This window comes from Vanellus vanellus (assembly GCF_965231255.1).
Source record: "Vanellus vanellus genome assembly, chromosome: 10".
NCBI lineage: Eukaryota > Metazoa > Chordata > Aves > Charadriiformes > Charadriidae > Vanellus > Vanellus vanellus.
The window spans coordinates 15019039-15036055 of record NC_138915.1 but is presented as its reverse complement, the minus strand read 5'-3'; the positions used below and the strand labels follow the sequence as shown (position 1 = coordinate 15036055).

Here is a 17017-nt window from a genome sequence, read left to right as displayed (position 1 = left end):
GCCAGCGCGCCGTGCTGGGGAGGAAACCATCGCAGCCAACATCGTCACCAGCAGCTTATCGGTCTGAGCTCTCGGGCTGCCTGAGGCCGCCCGGCACACCGATCCCAGAGCGCTGTGCCATGGATTCGTCTGTATGTAGAGCCGAGGATGGTACGTGGGACTGAGAATGCCCCGGGCGAGGGATGTGCTCTCGGTGCTATTGCCACCGGCCTCGCTCGCGAGAGTATGGCCAGGGTCTGCAATTACCTGGAAATTTACTTTACCTGAAAACTAATGAGGCTGAAGCGCAGCACTGGGGTTATGACTGGCTGATTTTGCCATGGCGATAAAAGGTTTAACGCCCACAGGTAACGGCTGTGAGAAAGAAATCCTGAAAAGCTCTAAATTCACCCTGCCCTCTCTTCCCCCGCACATCAGCTCCCAGCCCCTTGCTCTCCCTTCTCTTCAACCCTGAGCTTTTCCTTTGTAAGAAGTTAGCTCGCACCTTGGCCTCGGCAAAGCAAATACTCAACGCAGCAGCATTTTACCTAAATCATCTTAGGGACACTGTAGAGCCAGACATCCCCCAGCCTGCTCTCACCTGCTGCCCCCCAAATCCCCCCAGCTCTTGCATCTCTGCCCCAGCGACCTGCAACATCCCCGTCTGTCTGTCCCCACCCTCAATGTGGCATCCAGGTGGCAGAGCTCCCCTTGACCCTGAATCCCCACAGTTTGGGTCCCGGCACCCGGCCAGGGAGCCTGTGGTAGTGGAACTTGGTGGATTGGGATAAAACGGGAGGGCTGACGGGCATCTTGTGGCCTCCGAAGGGCAGAAAGCACTGGAAAAGGATATTTCTGCAGTTTGATTCGCGTAAAACACAGCGACATCCTTGCTATCCGGTGCGTCTAACCCAGAAAGGGATTTTTCTGCTGTATTTCCAATGCAGCCCGCAGCGTGGGCAAGCCGGAGGGGCGGCGGGGGCAGCCCGAGTGAGGGCTGCTGTTGTGTTTCCAGGTGACAGATTAGTGAGGGTGTTTGGTTTGCTCTCTTGTTCCTGCTTTCCTTTTTGGAAGGGGAAAGCTGCACTGCAGAAATTTCAGAAAAGCTGTGCAATTTGAAAACAAGCTGACAAAGTCCCGGAGGTAACTGGAGCTACTGGGAAACCTGGAGCTGGCGCTGCCAGTAAGGTTGGATCGGCAATATGGGCTTTGCGGTCGGTCAGCAGGACCTATAAATATCTAGCTGTGGTTATTGAGGGCTGCCTAGGTGTCCATCCCAGCTACTCAGGGTTGTACTGTTCCCAAAAGACACTCACGGGTTAAAACCACCCTCCCAGATAAGATGCTGGTGATGTCACTTGTCCTGTCTGTGGCAGCTGTGGGGAGCTGGGTCTTGCAAGCCACAGCATCGGCAAGGTTTTGCTGGAGTTTCCTATTTTTTCTGTACACACTGCTGGGTTTGTGCCATCTGAAGAAGCTTTTTTTCAGCCCTGAAAACTCCCCCTCCCCCCCCAAGCAAACAAGGAACACATGTCCTTTTGTTATTCTTATTTTTTTCCATGAGAGGAGGAGATTTAGGACAGAGCGAGCTGCAGGGCAGCATGGTTTTTGCCTGTCTCTGGCATACTGTAAGTACCAAAGCAAATTCCTCCAGGTTGTCTGGATCTCCCCTCATCTCCATGACCGGCCTTGGCAACGCGATGGTAAACCACTGCCTGTTCTTCCCAGAAACGCTGCATGGGTTGGAAATGTGCATCCAATCATCAGCAGAGCTGTTTTCTATCAAACCCCTTCTGCCTACGTTTACTTATTTAATTCCCCGAGGGTTTTTTGGCATTGCAGTCATTGATGCCTTAGCCCACACGGAGGAAACCTTGTAGCCCCTCAGCTGGCTGCTGTGCGAGGGACCATGTTGGCCACGGGGCCTCTCTGAGCCCCAAACTGGGGTCCCCACCCTCTGCAGACTGTACTGTTGCTCTGAGAGCAGATGTGGTGCACAGTGTGACTATTTACAAGCACTTAAAACAATACCCACAATGCTAAAATACACGTTGAGATCACTTTATTTCCTCCCGAGTTTGAAGCCTTAAGGAAGCACTCCTGTCAGTTTTCTGTAAACGTTTCTCGGTACCCAGCTAGAGCTGGGACCTCTTCTGATTTTTAAAGCAGAACAGAGAGGTTCGGGTAACATCTTAATCTACAACCACAGGCTTTAGCAGGATGCCAAATAACACAAGACTCCTAATAATGACATGGCACAGCAACGCCAGCTGTTCTCCCTTCTGCAGCTTGCCCCGGGTCTCTGCGAGCAAATGTGCCCTGGGAGATGTCCTTCATCCTTCGTCCTCTTCGCTTATGGCATATCCAGTCTGTCTTCCAAGCATTCATCCCCCCATAATCAGTTGAGCATTCCGTAGCTCCTGGGAGTCAGGTGCACTCCGCTGCTCAGCTCTGGGTACCTTTGTCGATAGCGTGATCTGATCCCAGTTTGTTTGAAAACTCCCTTTAACACTGATGTGGATATAGGTTAATACTCTTTGCTTGATATATGTTGGTAACATTAGTCTGGCAGTCCAGGTCAGGCTAGACTAGGTCCAGATGATTGACTTTTTTGCTATGGAAAGAGGTTCAGTTTACAAGGAGACAATTAACTGTCCTGATCCAGAGTCCCATGCAAGCATGGTGGATGCTGTCAGTCATCATGGGCTGCGGGTAGTTGCATTTGGGGCTGAAGCTTCACCAATACTATCTCCCCAACCTGCGCTGAGGCTGAGCTGCCTGCTTACAACACAGCATTCGGAAGGATTTTCAGAAATGGCGAATATGTAGAAGCACTGAAACAACAGAAATGAGAGGGACCCAACGCTGGCTGCAGTTGAGCACAGGAGAAGTACTGGCATCAGCGATGGCTGTTTCGGGTATTTTAACAATACAGTGTTCTCCATCGTGATAAGGCAAACAGTCCCCAACAGCGACAACACAACCAGCAAACCTCTCTTTCATAAAAGTGTCCTTCTAGGTCAGATCCTGGCATCTGTTGCACACAAGGGTAATTCAAGATGTATTTGGAGACCTAACGCAATCTTCACTCAAGCTATGAGAAGCACCTACATGGACAGAAATGGGTTAAGTTTCAAGAGATGGACTCCAGCAGAAGCTCATCCGGTGGCATTGGGGGGATTTCCATGCTGTTTATTCGGCCAAAGAACTTAGAAAGCGACCAAAACTTGAAGCGTGGAAGATTTCTCCTCTTCATACGAATGTTGTCGCTGGTTTCGGTGACGGAGAGGCTGCTCCTGCGGCGCATGAACCGAGCCCGCAGGGCAGCACAGCTGTGACGCAGCAGCTGGTCCTGGAACTCGGAGGTCATGAAGTAGTAGAGGACTGGATCCAGGCAGCAGTTGAGGCTCGCCAGGCAGAGGGAGATGGGGTGGAAGCGGAGCGTGCTCCTGTGAATGGCACAGTCCCGGATAATGTTCTCTATCACCATCATGAAGAAAGGGAAGTTGATGTGGTAGGGGGTGAAGCAGATGAAGAAGACGGCCGCGCACATCAAGACCATGCGCAAAGCCTTCTGCTTCTCGATGGTGTTTTGCAGCTGCGTATGACACTCCCGCAGGGACTGCCACATCTTCCAAGTGCAGCAGGCGATGATACCGAAGGGGATGACAAACCCAAACAGCTCGGCCACTGTCACCAGCGCAATGGAGGCTCCCGTACTCAGCTGCTTCACCCCCAGGTCCGAGAAGCACGTGTTTGTGCTATTGGACAAGGCTGGGCTCCGCACGATAAGCAGGGGTAGGCACGCCGCCCCAACGAAGAGCCAGACGGCAGCGCTGATGGCTGCGTCGTACCGCCGCTTCCAGTCCTTGGCTTTGAAGGGATGGAGGAGGAAGAGGTACCGCTGGATGCTGATGCAGGTGAGGAAGCAAATGCTGGCGTACATGTTGAGATACTTCAGGTAGAAGCACACCTGGCAAAGGAAACTTCCAAAGGGCCAGGTGTGGTTTATGTAGTAATACATCCGCAGGGGCAGCGAGAGGACGTGAGCGAGGTCGGCCACGGCCAGGTTGATCATGAAGATGACAGCTTTGCTTTTCTTGCTGATGAAGCGGCACAAGACCCACAGGGCAGCGCTGTTTGCCAGGAGGCCGGGGATGAATATGAGGGTGTATGTGGTCGCGTACAGAGTGGACTGGAAGGACATCTGGGGATCGGTGCAGTTCCCAGAGGATGTGTTGCTCTCCATCTTGGCCGTGTCTCTTCGCTCATGGGGCAATTAAGGCGGGTGGAGGGTTTCTGTAGGGAGCAAAAACAGATGCTGTAAAGTCAAAACCTTCCCAGTATTTCCCCACATGGAGTAAATGCGCTTCAGCACAGAAGAATAAGTTGTGTGTAGGGGTGGGTGTGTGTAGGTGTGTGTGACCAGGTGTATGTGCAAGATGGGGGGGGAGGGGGTGTTGGGAAGGACACAGAACCAGACCCCACTTACAGGCAGTGATCCCGGGCATCTTCCACGCAGGTCCTTTCAGATGTGCTCTGCAGGATTCTGTACCCAGCCACCCCCTAAGGCAACGCCACAATTGCAGTGCCATTGCAATTGAGCTCTGTAGCATTAGTCTCTCTATTGCTAATGCCAGACAGCTTCTTCGGCTCCCCAGGGTTTTTCAAGACCACTTTTGTCGCATATAGTTTTGTGTCAAACCACTGACAAATTAGTTCTCTCTGATACGTCTACAAGCAATTTCGGTGGGACTGCAAATAAATAGGGACTTTAAATGGGTCTAGACATGGTCTTTTTGGATCCATGCGGTGGCCTGATGTGAATCGGCAGTGAGAGCAATAATTAGCATCAGCAAACGATGGTGCTGGCAGGCAGCTGACCAGAGCAGAGGCCAGTGGGAGAGGTGCAGACAGATCTATCAGAGCTCTGGCTCCAGACTTGAGGCTGGATTTATAAGCTAATAGCTGGCCGAACACACGCCAGTTGCTCTGCTGGTCCCGCTAACTCAATTCCAGCACTCAAGGCACATTGTGCAGGCATCGTGTTGTAGCAACAGAAATTATCCTCCAGCAACAGTTCAGGACATGAAGGAAGATAAATACATCTGTCTTTTACTTAGATCAGAAATTCTTTTCATCCATTTACCCATTTCACCTCATCCAGCCAGTGCTGAAGGGATTAGTGGGTCATGGGGAGTTCACAGGTACTTGTGCAGCTCTCTGGAGAGGTGATGGATTTTACCATTCGTAAGCAGACGCCCCCAGGGGAACGGTTGGCTCTTTTGGGAAGAGGTGATTCGGCAGCAGGAGGTTACAAACCAAGGGCCTGTAGCATCATCTACAACAAAACAGTATGATTTTTTCCCCTTGGAAACGGAGCCTGTAGCTGCCTGCGAGGTGTCAGGCAGCCTGCCCTTCCCCTTCTGGAGACCGGAGCCTGATCTGGTGGAGCCCTGAGCACTTCTTGCCATTGCCACCGAGCCCCTTGACAATGGCATTTAATTAAGCAGCAGTCAGGGGTGCTGTTTGCCACAGGGATGGGTTTCTAAAAGCTAATTGCCTGCGGCAGGGACCGGGCTTCTGTGCGGAGCCTGGCATTGCTTTGAGGTGTGGGGTGAAGGCTCCTCTAGCCTGCTCCTCCTCACCGAGGCAGCTTTCAGAGGGGTTTCCAGTTTCAGGAAGAATGTTAAATATTTTTATGTGTATATATAGCCAGCAGCCTCTCGGCTGGCTTCTACCACCTGCACCTCCAACGCAAGAAGGGTCGGTGCATGTACCCATGCTTGTGTGCCTGTGCAGCGCCCTGGCTTCCGAACTGAGCCTTTGCCAAGCCTCCTTCTCCCATTTGCTGATTTCTCCAGGGTTTGGCTGCCAAAGAGCAAGGCTGAAGTGAAACCCTGCCTGCTGGGCTAGTGCACCTTTTGGCTGCTGGCTCTGCGTGAGCCAGGAGCCCCGGGTTGGAGGTTTCTGATTTCTCCAGGGTGGGACAAGGCAGGGGAGCGGGGACATCTGTCACGAGAGGACAGTGGGACACAAAGCCCTTAGTCCCTGCGGCACCCTCGCACGCTCCTCACCTGCCCAAAAACCCATGAGGGTCTCGTGCTCAGCGCCAGCCCTGCTTTTGGCCGGTGCCCTCTGCACCAAGTCTGTTTAACCTTAGAAAAGTGGTGGCAGGATACCTTGTCTTCACATCTCTGCAGAAAATAGGGAGGGAAAACTGTCAGGGAGCATGGGGAATGCAGATGTTCCCAGCTGTTGTCACGGCCTTCCAGCAACAGAGATGACACTTGTGGGTCTGGGCTTGTGAAAAGGATTATAGAGTACCCAGTGTCCCTGTCCTGCCGTGTGTCTCGGCCCAAATCCTAAACCTTGTCCCTGGAGATGTGACCGTGGGGAGCCTCCTTGATGGTTTTCTCAATTTTTTTTTTTTTTTTTTTTTTTGGCTTTCCCTGGGAGTGCCTATTGCTTGGTGGGAGAGCTGGGTGTCGCTCCTGGTGCCTGACACTTTCAGCTTTTGGGTGACAGCGCTTGTCAGGACACCTGGCAAGAAAGCAGCAGGAGCTCCGTGCCGAGCCGCCGGCAGCCTGGGCTCGGGCCACTGCCCACTCACTACAATGCTTCCTGAAAGGGTGGATTCTTTCATTTACTATTGTTTTTCAGTTTTCATCTTCCCTCCTGCTTGCGCCTTGCCCCAGGCCCTTCCAGGTCAGTCCCCCCGTATTTTGGTGTCGGTGATGCCGGTGTTGGGGTAGAGATGCTCCTGTGGGCTTTGGCAGGGGTTTTGTTCAGAGACTTTATAAAGATTGTACAAAATATTCCCTGCTACTCCTTGTTTGTCTTCCTATTTCATCCATGCATGGATTTATGCAGCAGCAGGAGGGGGGGTGGGGGGCTTTTTTTAAGTGGCAAAGCTGAGTTTTATCCATCTGCGTGCTGAAATTGCAGAGGGGAGACTGGTATCGCTGCCAGAGGGGCAAGACCACTGGTTGCAGATGTAGCACTGCTATTCGTTAAACGTCAAGTAACTTTGCAATTAATTAAGAGGCTAAGGCAGCTATTAAAACACTTGTGTTTCTTTTTTCTGAGTATGTTAGCAGTATCTGTTCCTGGAGGCGTATGTGGCTGTCATTATTGGAAATCGCCTGGCTATTCTGAATCATCCCGCGCCCCACCCAACCCTATGCTGCTGCGGTATTGCACTTACTACTCCCAAATTCACTGGCAAACTCGCCCTCATCTTTTCCATGGGCTGGTTGGAGAAACCAGGCTAGAGCTGTGCTCCAGGGGTGGCTGGGGCAGCCCCCGGCTGCGGGAGCCCCAGAGCTGGGGGACTGGGGCAGAGCTGCCTCCTCTAACCCTGCTCAAGCCTGGGATGCTGGAGGGAAAAGCAGTCTGGGGGGGTAAAAAAAAAAAAAAAAAATCCACTTTTGGCTTGAAATAAGCTCTGGATTTGAAGTAGTGGAGGCTTTCTGGCACTTGTGTTTTAAGCAATAATTTTGTTTGTTTAATCTAGGCACTAATAGGAAATGCGTAAACAGAGCTGGTCAGTTATGGCAGCCTCTGTCAGTAACAAAAAAAAAAAAAAAAGTATTTTGGGTAAAACGGGCTTTCCCCATGTACTGCCGCACACAGCAGCCTGCTCAGATGCACTGAGCTCTGCTCACCCACCCCTCGGAGCTGAGCGCAGCAGAAATGCGTGAGCACACTCAGAAGCGGCTGAGGATGTTGTACCAGCTTCTGCCTGATAAGATCTCTTGAAGAAGAAGGGAAAAAAAGTGAGAACGTTTCTCAAAACTGCAATCGCTTCAATCTACTGAAGAAAGCACACAGCAGAAATCAAGCTTACCTTCCCGTGACTCCCATCCTTCGGGGGGGCGACATCCATACTAGAGAGCAGGAGGAGAGAGCTTTCTGCTTTTATTTCCTACCGATTTTCGCAGCAATCCCAGCCCCAGCGACTCCTCGTTAAACTTCCACATGTTTTCGGAGCGCTGGAATCCTCCCGGCATCTGCAGCCCAGTACAGTGGCTGCAGAACAGGAAATCCTGTATTTTGTTTCTCTTCACCACACAAAACGTGTACAGCTAATGACGTTAAAACAACTGGGAAGACGATGACGTCGTTTGATCCAACCGGCGGGCGATAGGGACCTCAGACACGGATTTCTTTCCTCCTCTTTGCACAGAAGTTGTGTTAGGCGAAGGTGTCCTTCGGCTGAGCTGCTTCTGCTTTTATCCACACACACTTGCCATTTGCTTGCTAAAAACTAGACTACAGAACCAAGTATCTTGCAATAAGTGCTTGCTAAAGGAAAACTGAAAACTGTGCCAGTGAAAGTTACTGGAAGGTAGTAATTTTCCTTCATTTTCTTGGAAATTTGGTTAGCCTCAGACTGTCAAGGCTATAGGCTAAAGCTAAGGGTTTAGACTATATTTCTGAAATAATATGATGGTTTAAAGTGGAGATTTTCTCAAAATACTGTTGTTCAAAAAAAAAAGCTTAATGTGCATCATTCCAAATTTATTTTCTTTCTTTTTGCCTCCCTTAATTCCTTTCCCATATATATATATTTTTTTTTATATATATCTTTTACTGCCTGCTAAGCATGACCTTCTTTCCGAATTGCTGAAAACTGGCAGGCATATATTGTAGCGTAACTTACTACGAGCTGCCTCATTTCCAGCTGAACAGTTTGAGGTGATATACAATGTCACATCTTACGGCCCGGGGCTTGCAAAGATAATATGGTTGTTGGCATCTTTCCCTTTCTTACTGTGGGTAATGTATAAATAGAACTATTCTTGCTCCATTCATCTATTTTCTGTAATTGGTCCAATGACCCCGCAAAATTAACAGAAACATAACCGTGGAAGAGAAATGAAAGAAGGAAGCTATTATAACCTTTAATTGTAGAATAAGTCGCCAGCTCAGGGTCTGGGATCAGGCGTGCATCTTTGCCCACAGCAGCACAGCCCGCTGGCTCTGCCGGCTGCGCAGTCGCCAGGGTTTCTCCGTGCTGGCAGCAATGCTGACCACGGGGACCTGAGCGCACTCCTGTGCCACGAAGTGGTGCTTCACGACAGTAGTATAGAGAACGAAGAGGATCCTTGACCTGCGGTCAGTGGAGATGCAGTCACTTAAATCTGTTGCTCAACGTCCTCACGAAGGCAAAGGCCAGACCAGTTTATATATCAGCCTGTACAGACATATCGGTGGGCTTCTTCGCTACCACTTACTTATCCATCATGTAAACGTAGCCTGCTAGCAAATAATTGCCTGTGAAGCCCCAAGCTTCTTGTGGCAGCTGAGAGCGAAGTGATCTGGAAAACGCAAGAGCTGTTTATGGTTCCAGGTTTTCTTCTTGTGTGTCTCTTTCAGCAGCTGCTGCTGATCCCTGGAAGAATGAGCAGCGCTTGTGTGTGTGTAAAACCTTGGCAGATTCACGGAAGGGAGGCTGGCAGGGTGCCCCATCCCTCTCCAGAGGTTAAAGGTTTATCCCAAAGTGAAGCTGCTGCTTCACCAGGATATCCTGCCTAGGACATCCTACTTCTGTGTCCACAGCACACATCCAGCGCCGTCCGCAGCCACCTCTGAGCCCTATTTTTAGGTACGTGTTTACCGCAGGGCTGCTGGGGAAGGAGAGGTCAGTGGATGTCAGACCATAGTGAGGGTCAGACTCCCGCCTCAGGGTTCCCAACCGCGTCGAGTCCTTCCTCCGCTCATTGGGTTTTTGCGGTACTTTTGCAGAAGATCGCAGCCTTCCTGGGTGTGAAAAGCTGACGGACTGACAAGCCTCAAGGCTCTGCCTATACTAATCAACCTCTCCGTTCTTCTTCAGCTGCATGTGTATTTTTGTTTAGCTTTTCTCCTCTTCTGGCTCATTACTGATACTAAACATACATTTTATGCTATGCAATGTTATACTTTCAAAGGCAGAAGACAAAGGAATTTTTAAATAACTGTGAGACTTTATCTAAGGCCTCCAGATAAAGGTCGTCTTTGCCTTCAGCCTGGTATCCTGTGGGCAGAAGGCCAAATGCATATGATCAGCATCTCTTTAAGGGCTCAGCATTTAGAAATATCTGACAGGATGCACCTGAAGGATGTATGAAAAACAGTGGGCCATTCAGGAGGAGGTCTTGTTCACACAAAGCAGCTCACCCTTGTGCAGAGACTTGCTATGGCTTGAACGGAGCCGTTGGCACGTGGCCCTACGGCACACAATCTTCCTCACCACTGCACAGTGGCCTCTACGGGAGCAACGTTTTTGGAAGCTTTGATTCATTTTACAGCAAATAATTGTCTGTCACTCCCTACCTTTTCAGGCTAAGCTCTTGTGTAGTCCACAGACCCAGCGTTTTTGATCAGAATGTACCAGTCATAGCCCTGAAATCTGTTAAATGCAATGAAGGGTTTTCATATTTTTGAGCTGGCTCCCGGTTGTTGAGCTGTTACCCTGCGTTTACAGCGGATTTTGTTTTTTGTCTACGTGGAGAGCTGGTAATTTCATTTAAGGAAAGAAAATAAAGCTGAGGTACTCACAAGATCCTGCAGCTCAGAACCTGAGGCTGCAGAAAGGCATTAAATCCCATGGCGTTTCTTTCCGAATACATTTGCTGTCAAGCACAGGAGGGCCCTCTCTCAAGCAGGAGAGGTATTAGTAGACCTCTGATACTGGTTAAGATGGGGTGAGATTTGCTGGCAGTGCAAAGAAACACATTTTCTTTTGCTAACAGGTGAATGGCTCATGTGCTAGGGAAGGACAATATGTCAGGCTGTGGTTTTGCCCAGGGCTGTGCCATCGGGTGACATGCACTGCCGTTGGGTGGCTTGGAGGCCTCACCGTGTTTCCACCCTGAGTAGTTCCCTTCAGGGTGAGGCTTGATGCAGGGTTGCTCCAGCACCAGGTACCAGTGGAGCCCTTCAGATCCATCCTTCACAAACCCGTGTAGCTGTACCCGGCCTCTTGATTTGGTTAACTTCTGCCTTTCTGTGGCATCTCTATCGAAAGACTTCTCTTTGTGTCTGCCCGAGAAAGGTGTCATCTTCTTAGCTGGTGAGTCTGGCACAAGAGATAATCCAGGAGCAACATCATGAAATCGTATTTCCTCTTGTCAAAATAATAAACATGTTTTGTGGTCACAGGAAAGGGGGTGAATTACAGGAACCGGAGCTGGGCACGTTGTGCCTCTGAAAGCGTGAGAGCGCTGGCAGGCAAAGGCAGCGCCTGCAGCCCCAGGTCTTGTGTAGCATCCAGCACCTCCCAGCCACGAGGGCAGCTGTAATTCTGTCCTCCTCAACAGTAATGGTGGATTTGCCCGTTCTTCTCTTGAGACGCACTGCTGAGGTTTTTGAGGTCTTGAGCTAAAAGACCTGAGTTTTACGTATGGGCTTGTGGAACTGATGGCCTTTGACTTTCTACACACTTTCAGAAAATTACAAGTTACCCTTGATCTCTTTTTACTTTGAATTGTTGGTCTCTAGGCTGGCTCACCATCATGACCATATTGGCTAACTTTCTGTCGCGGTTTAACCCCATCCGGCAACTAAGCACCGCACGACCGATTTAACTCTATCCCAGCCAAAACCAGTACACTTTCCCACACACCAGAAGAGACTATTAGACCAGGTAGCCTAACCTCCTGCACATCAAAGTGATTTGACTTGAAAGGCTGAAAGTGGTGAGCTTGTGACTTTTCCTCACAAGCTGGGGCTGCCATATGTAAAAAGGACTGTTTTGGGGGTGTGTAAGGGAGTTCAGAGGGTAAGCAAGGCAGGAAGACAGGGGAGAATGTGAGCAGCCAAGGTGCTTGGGGATGTCATTGTGGTGATGGGGAATGTTATTCCTCATACAGCCACCAAATTTGTGGTTAAGGGTGGGAAAGCGACCGTCACACTTCAGATGTTCAGATGCTGGAGCGGGTATTTCCACGCTGGGTCTGCATTATAACTTTCAGTATGTAGGGGACTATAGTGACCAATTTCTGCTTTACTAATCTTGTCGTCAATGGTGTGAGGGCTTTTTTTAAGCCATATAGATTTGGATCTGCAAAATGATTGTTGAATGAGATATAGAGAAACGGTTTCTGTGGTCCTGCCTGTACATAAGGATGATAGCAGTCACTCCTCCCCACCCAGTCACGTAGCACCAGTGGCACAGCTATTCCCAGGGAGGACCTTCCTCTTCCCAAAATACCTCTACATCCAATGCAAGTGTTGTAGTTTAAAAAAAAATAAAATAAACACCAGTCATATTAGAGTGGGGTTGAAACCTTTCTGTAGACAAGGAAGTGATCTGTTGAAGAATAATGAAAGTTGATGCACTCCATCACTTAGACTCTTTGATTCAAGAAAGAGCTGATCCCGTTCAGTTTTCTAGGTATAAGTGATAACTATGAAACTCAGTTTACGTTTGCAAAAATGCATTTATTTTTTAAGCATCAAGTTTTGGAAAGGAAAATGTAGGACAAGCTACATAGTTACCATAACAGTGCCTTCAACTTGTTTTCACCTGATAAATGGAGAATCGTATGAGAAAGAAATCACAGTAAACAGCTCCCAGTCATGTTCTAGCTGATCAAGGTCCACGAAAATCCCCAAAACAACCATTGAAACTAAAGTCTCCTTCATTGACAACATTATATAGCATCTAGCTTATGGGAAAACTGCTAAATTGACAAAAATTTCCTTATGCATGCTTAACTGTGTACCTGAGCACCAGCCTCTGGTCATGTTTTTAAAGGGATTATTTGCAGTGTGTAAACATGCATTCCGTTGACTTCGGTGGGAGATGGACTGTTTGCTTACTCTGCAGTTTTCTCACCAGAAAACTAGAGAAACCTTCAATAATACTCTCTCTGTGAAAGTTGCTTCCTTCAGATAGGCATATTTTGGTATTTTCACTTATCTACATGTAAGATTAAGTTCTTCATACTGTAGCCCATAATCCCATAATCATCATCTTACAAATGGGAAGACAACTACAAGAGCTTATTGTATTTAATCAGTAAGGCTTCGCTGCCTTTTAGAGGAACTCCAGTGTAATGGTTATGTGAACCTAGCTATTGTTTGCTTTTTCCCATTTTATTGTAAAACAGTCAAGTGAGAAACCATAATATGCAGGAAAAATTTTGGCTGAGCTGGGAATTGAGTAGTTAGATTTAAAATATACTTAGCAAGCGTTTCTGGTATTTCTTCTATTTTTGCAGCAACCTGTAAGATGCTGCCACTGATGCTTACTGAGAATTGTATACATTCCTTTTGAGAAAACACGTGATTTCAAAAGCAATAAATCAGTGCCTGTGATCAGCCAAAACAATCCCTAGGTATCATGAGGATACCCTTGACGTTACACAAAGTGGGTAAACTTGGCTGAAGAGCTGTCACTAATTTAAAATAAGGGGCTGACAGCATTCTTTGCTGTCACTGCTTTTCATGTCTTCATAGCCGATAGTTATGAAAATGTAAACATTAGGACCATGAGAGGAGATGATGGGGGAAAAAAAATCACAATGACTAGTTTACTCAAGAAATTAGCCTATGCTCTGTTAGTGAAATCATCTTGGCAAGGACACCTCTCTCTTAAAAAAGATGAACCTATCAGGCAGAGATTTCACGGGGCAGATCCATTGCAGGTACCTCTGAGCTGAAGAAGCCACATGCAGAGGAGAGTGAGGACCTGAACGGTGCCACCAGCATTGTCAAATCCAACTGCACTGATGCCGAGTCCAGCTGCACCCAGCCTGCAGTGCCCTCCCTGCGCTTCTGCCCTTCGGGGTCCAAAGGCGAAGGCCGCGTACGGATGCCCTCCTTGCCTCTGGGGGCAGCTCAGAGGGGAAGAAAGCCACTCGGAGCAAGGGAAGATCCTGGTCTCTGGGGTGTTCGAGGAGCTGTTGGGAGAACTTGTTTTGCAGAGGGTCTTGCACCAGCTGTAGGTGCAAGTTACGGGATTGCATCAGCAATTGGGGAGCAAACGTAGAGCTGGGTGAGAAGGAAATTATAAATGAAAGTGGCGTGGGGAGCACAGGAAAGGTGAAGCAGAGGTAAGTGTGGCAACGAGTGGGATGCACTCAAAGCCGGGGATGCTCTGCTGAAACAAACTGCCAACCTTCCCGCATCTGCAGCCCTGAGTGCGGAGACCAAAACTGCCATTTATTGTTACTGGCTGTTTTCAGGTTCTCGTATGCGTTGTGTGTTTTTAGCAGAGAAGACACTCCAGCGGATGTCAGTGCATCTATGTGGGATTGTCTTTGGCTTGATCATAGAGCCATGGAGTTGGGAAAATAGACGAAAAGCTCCTGTGACTTTTCCACTGTTTCCCGGCAAAAGCTTTGTCGCTCCCTGCTGTATGTTTTCTAGTCCAGCGAGGTCAGGCGTGGGTGGCGCAGCAGTAGGTGTAGTCACGCCAGTTGGTTTCTATATATCAAAACACTGCCACACAACTCCCCCGAATAAACTTGCAGGATCTTCCACAACGGAGTTGGTAATCGAGTATGGCAGAACAGTTCCAGACTTCATGTTAAATATCTGAATTATTTTCAGCTGGCTTTCTTGTCATTCCTTAATTGATGAGGCACTCTCTTTGCTCGTGAGCCGACTCCTGATGGCCATGCTGCTGTGCCTTGATATCTGGTCCTGAAACTCTGAAGTCATAAAGAAATACAGGATGGGATCCAAACAGCAGTCCAGACTTGCAAGACTTAAGCAAAAGGGTTGGGTGTAGAGCGTGACTGTAGTCAGGAAGCAGTCTGTAATGACTTTTTCTTTCACCAACATGTAGAAAAAGAAGTTGATGTGATATGGTGCAAAACACACGCAGAACACAATGGCGCACATGGAAACCATCCTTAAAGCCTTCCGCCTCTCGCCACTGTTTTGTAGCGGTATCTGGAAGCCCCGAAGAGAGTCTTTTGTTTTCCAAGTACAGAATAAAATAATGATGAGCGGGCCGATGAAACCGAAGAGCTCCGCTGTGCCTGTCATGAGCACGGTGGCCGCCTTGCTGCTGATCTGCCGGACTTCAAGGTCTGCAAAGCAGGTATTGGTGGTGTTGGCCAGGCCGTAATGGCGCATGATGGGGAACGGCAAGCATGCTACCCCAACGAAGAGCCACACCACAGCGCTGATGGCTATGTCATACCGCCGCTTCCAGTCCTTGGCTTTGAACGGCTGATACAGGAAGAAATACCTCTGAATGCTGATGCAGGTGAGGAAACAAATGCTGGCATACATGTTGAGGTACTTCAGGTAGAAAAGCAGTAAACAAAGGAATCTCTCAAAAGGCCACGTGGAGTTAATATAATAGTATATTCGCAGTGGCAGTGAGAGGACGTGAGCCAGGTCGGCCACAGCCAGGTTGATCATGAAGATGACAGCTTTGTTCTTCTTGCTGATGAAGCGGCACAAGACCCACAGGGCAGCGCTGTTTGCCAGGAGGCCGGGGATGAATACGATAGTGTAAGTGGCTGCATACAGGCTGTTTTTGAATGTTATGTTGTGACTGGAGCAGGTATGGTTGCTCTGCGTCATGACTGGGCTGCTGGAAACATCCGTCGTGGTATAGGGCGGGTGGGTCATTCCTGTAGAGAACAGAACCAGGTGTTATAAAGGCAAAGGCACCGCGAGAGTTGTTGATATTCACATTTGCATTTCCTATTTGACTGTTCTGTACAAAGTACAGGTTTGGAAATGTCTTCTGTATAAAACATCCTGCTGTCTTCTTAAAAGCTGCCCTTTCAGAGGTCTCCCACTACTCACACAGAGGTGGGGGACCATTCCTGTTGTGTCAGTCCCCTTGCTAGGCTGTCCAAACTCCATAAGCACGGGCGAAGCTGTGCTGTCCTGCTAATAGAGGAGCAGGGGAAGCTGCTGATCCTTTTGGCAGCTCAAGGTCATCTGCGGTTTGGTCTCTGGGTAGCAGGGTACATGGAAGTAAGGTGTGCCATAGCCCAGCCATATGGCCCAATGATCAAAATGTGGTGCCGACCACTGATTAATACCTTCCGTTTAAGGCATTGCGCGGGTGGCATTTCTCCTGACCTCATCAGTGGACCTCATGGACCCACCTTCTCTGGCGTGACAGGGACAGGCCATGTGGAGAAGGGTAGCAGGGAGTGGCCTTGAGGAGTTTGACTGTTATAAATGCAGCCAGTGCTCCTGGAGTCTGCTGCCATGTATTTAAGCTAATGTAACAAGCGGAGACCTAATCAGCTCACCAGCTTCCATTTCTCACCACTCTAGCAGCCTCAGTTTAACACTTTTTACTGTCAGATAATTTTATTTTTAGATGCCTCCAACTTCTGTCCCTCCTTTGATTCAGACCAGTAGGAATGGCTAAATGCCACATGTTGAACAGTTGGGCCATCTTTCATTTGTCAGCTCTTGTAACTGGGACTTGTCTTCAGTAAGGCAACACAGGCAGGAGGAGTTTGGTTCTATCGGGTATTTCCCCGTAGGGTTATAATTCTCATTACAGTGATCCCCTCCCATGTCTAATACAACGGTTAAAATTGAATATCAGCTTCCTATTTCATGTGGCACTGCAGACACTGATTCATTCCTTCTGACTCATTTCCTGCACCACTGGCAAGGGGCATTTGCCAGAAAAAGTGTCTCTGTAGGTAGATATTAGTAACTCGTACCCTGTTACTAATGTTTTTTCCTTCATGTTACAAAAAAAGAGTAGCGTTCAGAGCTCTCAAGTGACAAAGAACACAGCTGCTTTTTCAGCTTGTTAATCGCTGCGGTACTTGGACTTGGCAGTTCGTACAGACACTGTCCAAGGCTGCTATGGAAGGGTTTTAATTCAGGCCCCAGAAACGCCCAGACGTGGCAAGGTCCCAGGATGGGACACAGGCCACCCTTAACATGGGTGCAGTGGCTCTGGCTGGGGCTGATGGTGAGCAGGACCACATAACCACCGCTCCTGCGGGCTCCCCAAACAGATGCTGCCGCCAGCTTTCTTGCTTTTCTTTTTAAACTTGTCTGTCATTTTCTCATGGTCTTTAAAAAGCAAGGTCTGCATGTTTATCTCCTG

General features: G+C 48.9%; 2 protein-coding genes across 2 annotated transcripts; both read right to left on the bottom strand.

Moving 5' to 3' along the window:
• Window positions 1–2931: 2931 nt before the first annotated feature.
• On the bottom strand, window positions 2932–8052 carry LOC309675829 (putative P2Y purinoceptor 10). The gene is made up of 2 exons (XM_082488231.1): window positions 7829–8052; window positions 2932–4278 (listed from the first exon to the last, which is right to left on the bottom strand). Exon 2 carries the CDS (start codon window positions 4226–4228, stop codon window positions 3113–3115), a length of 1116 nt encoding a protein of 371 aa, XP_082344357.1. The 5' UTR covers window positions 4229–4278; window positions 7829–8052; the 3' UTR covers window positions 2932–3112.
• A 6483-nt stretch (window positions 8053–14535) lies between these two features.
• Window positions 14536–15558, bottom strand: P2RY10 (P2Y receptor family member 10; the record flags this gene model as incomplete). The annotated part of the gene is made up of 1 exon (XM_082488023.1): window positions 14536–15558. One exon carries the CDS (start codon window positions 15556–15558, stop codon window positions 14536–14538), a length of 1023 nt encoding a protein of 340 aa, XP_082344149.1.
• Between the last annotated feature and the right edge of the window lie 1459 nt (window positions 15559–17017).

Bases quoted from the DNA above. Each gene is read 5' to 3' on its own strand.
- LOC309675829 (XM_082488231.1), bottom strand. From the start codon at position 4,228: ATGGAGAGCAACACATCCTCTGGGAACTGCACCGATCCCCAGATGTCC.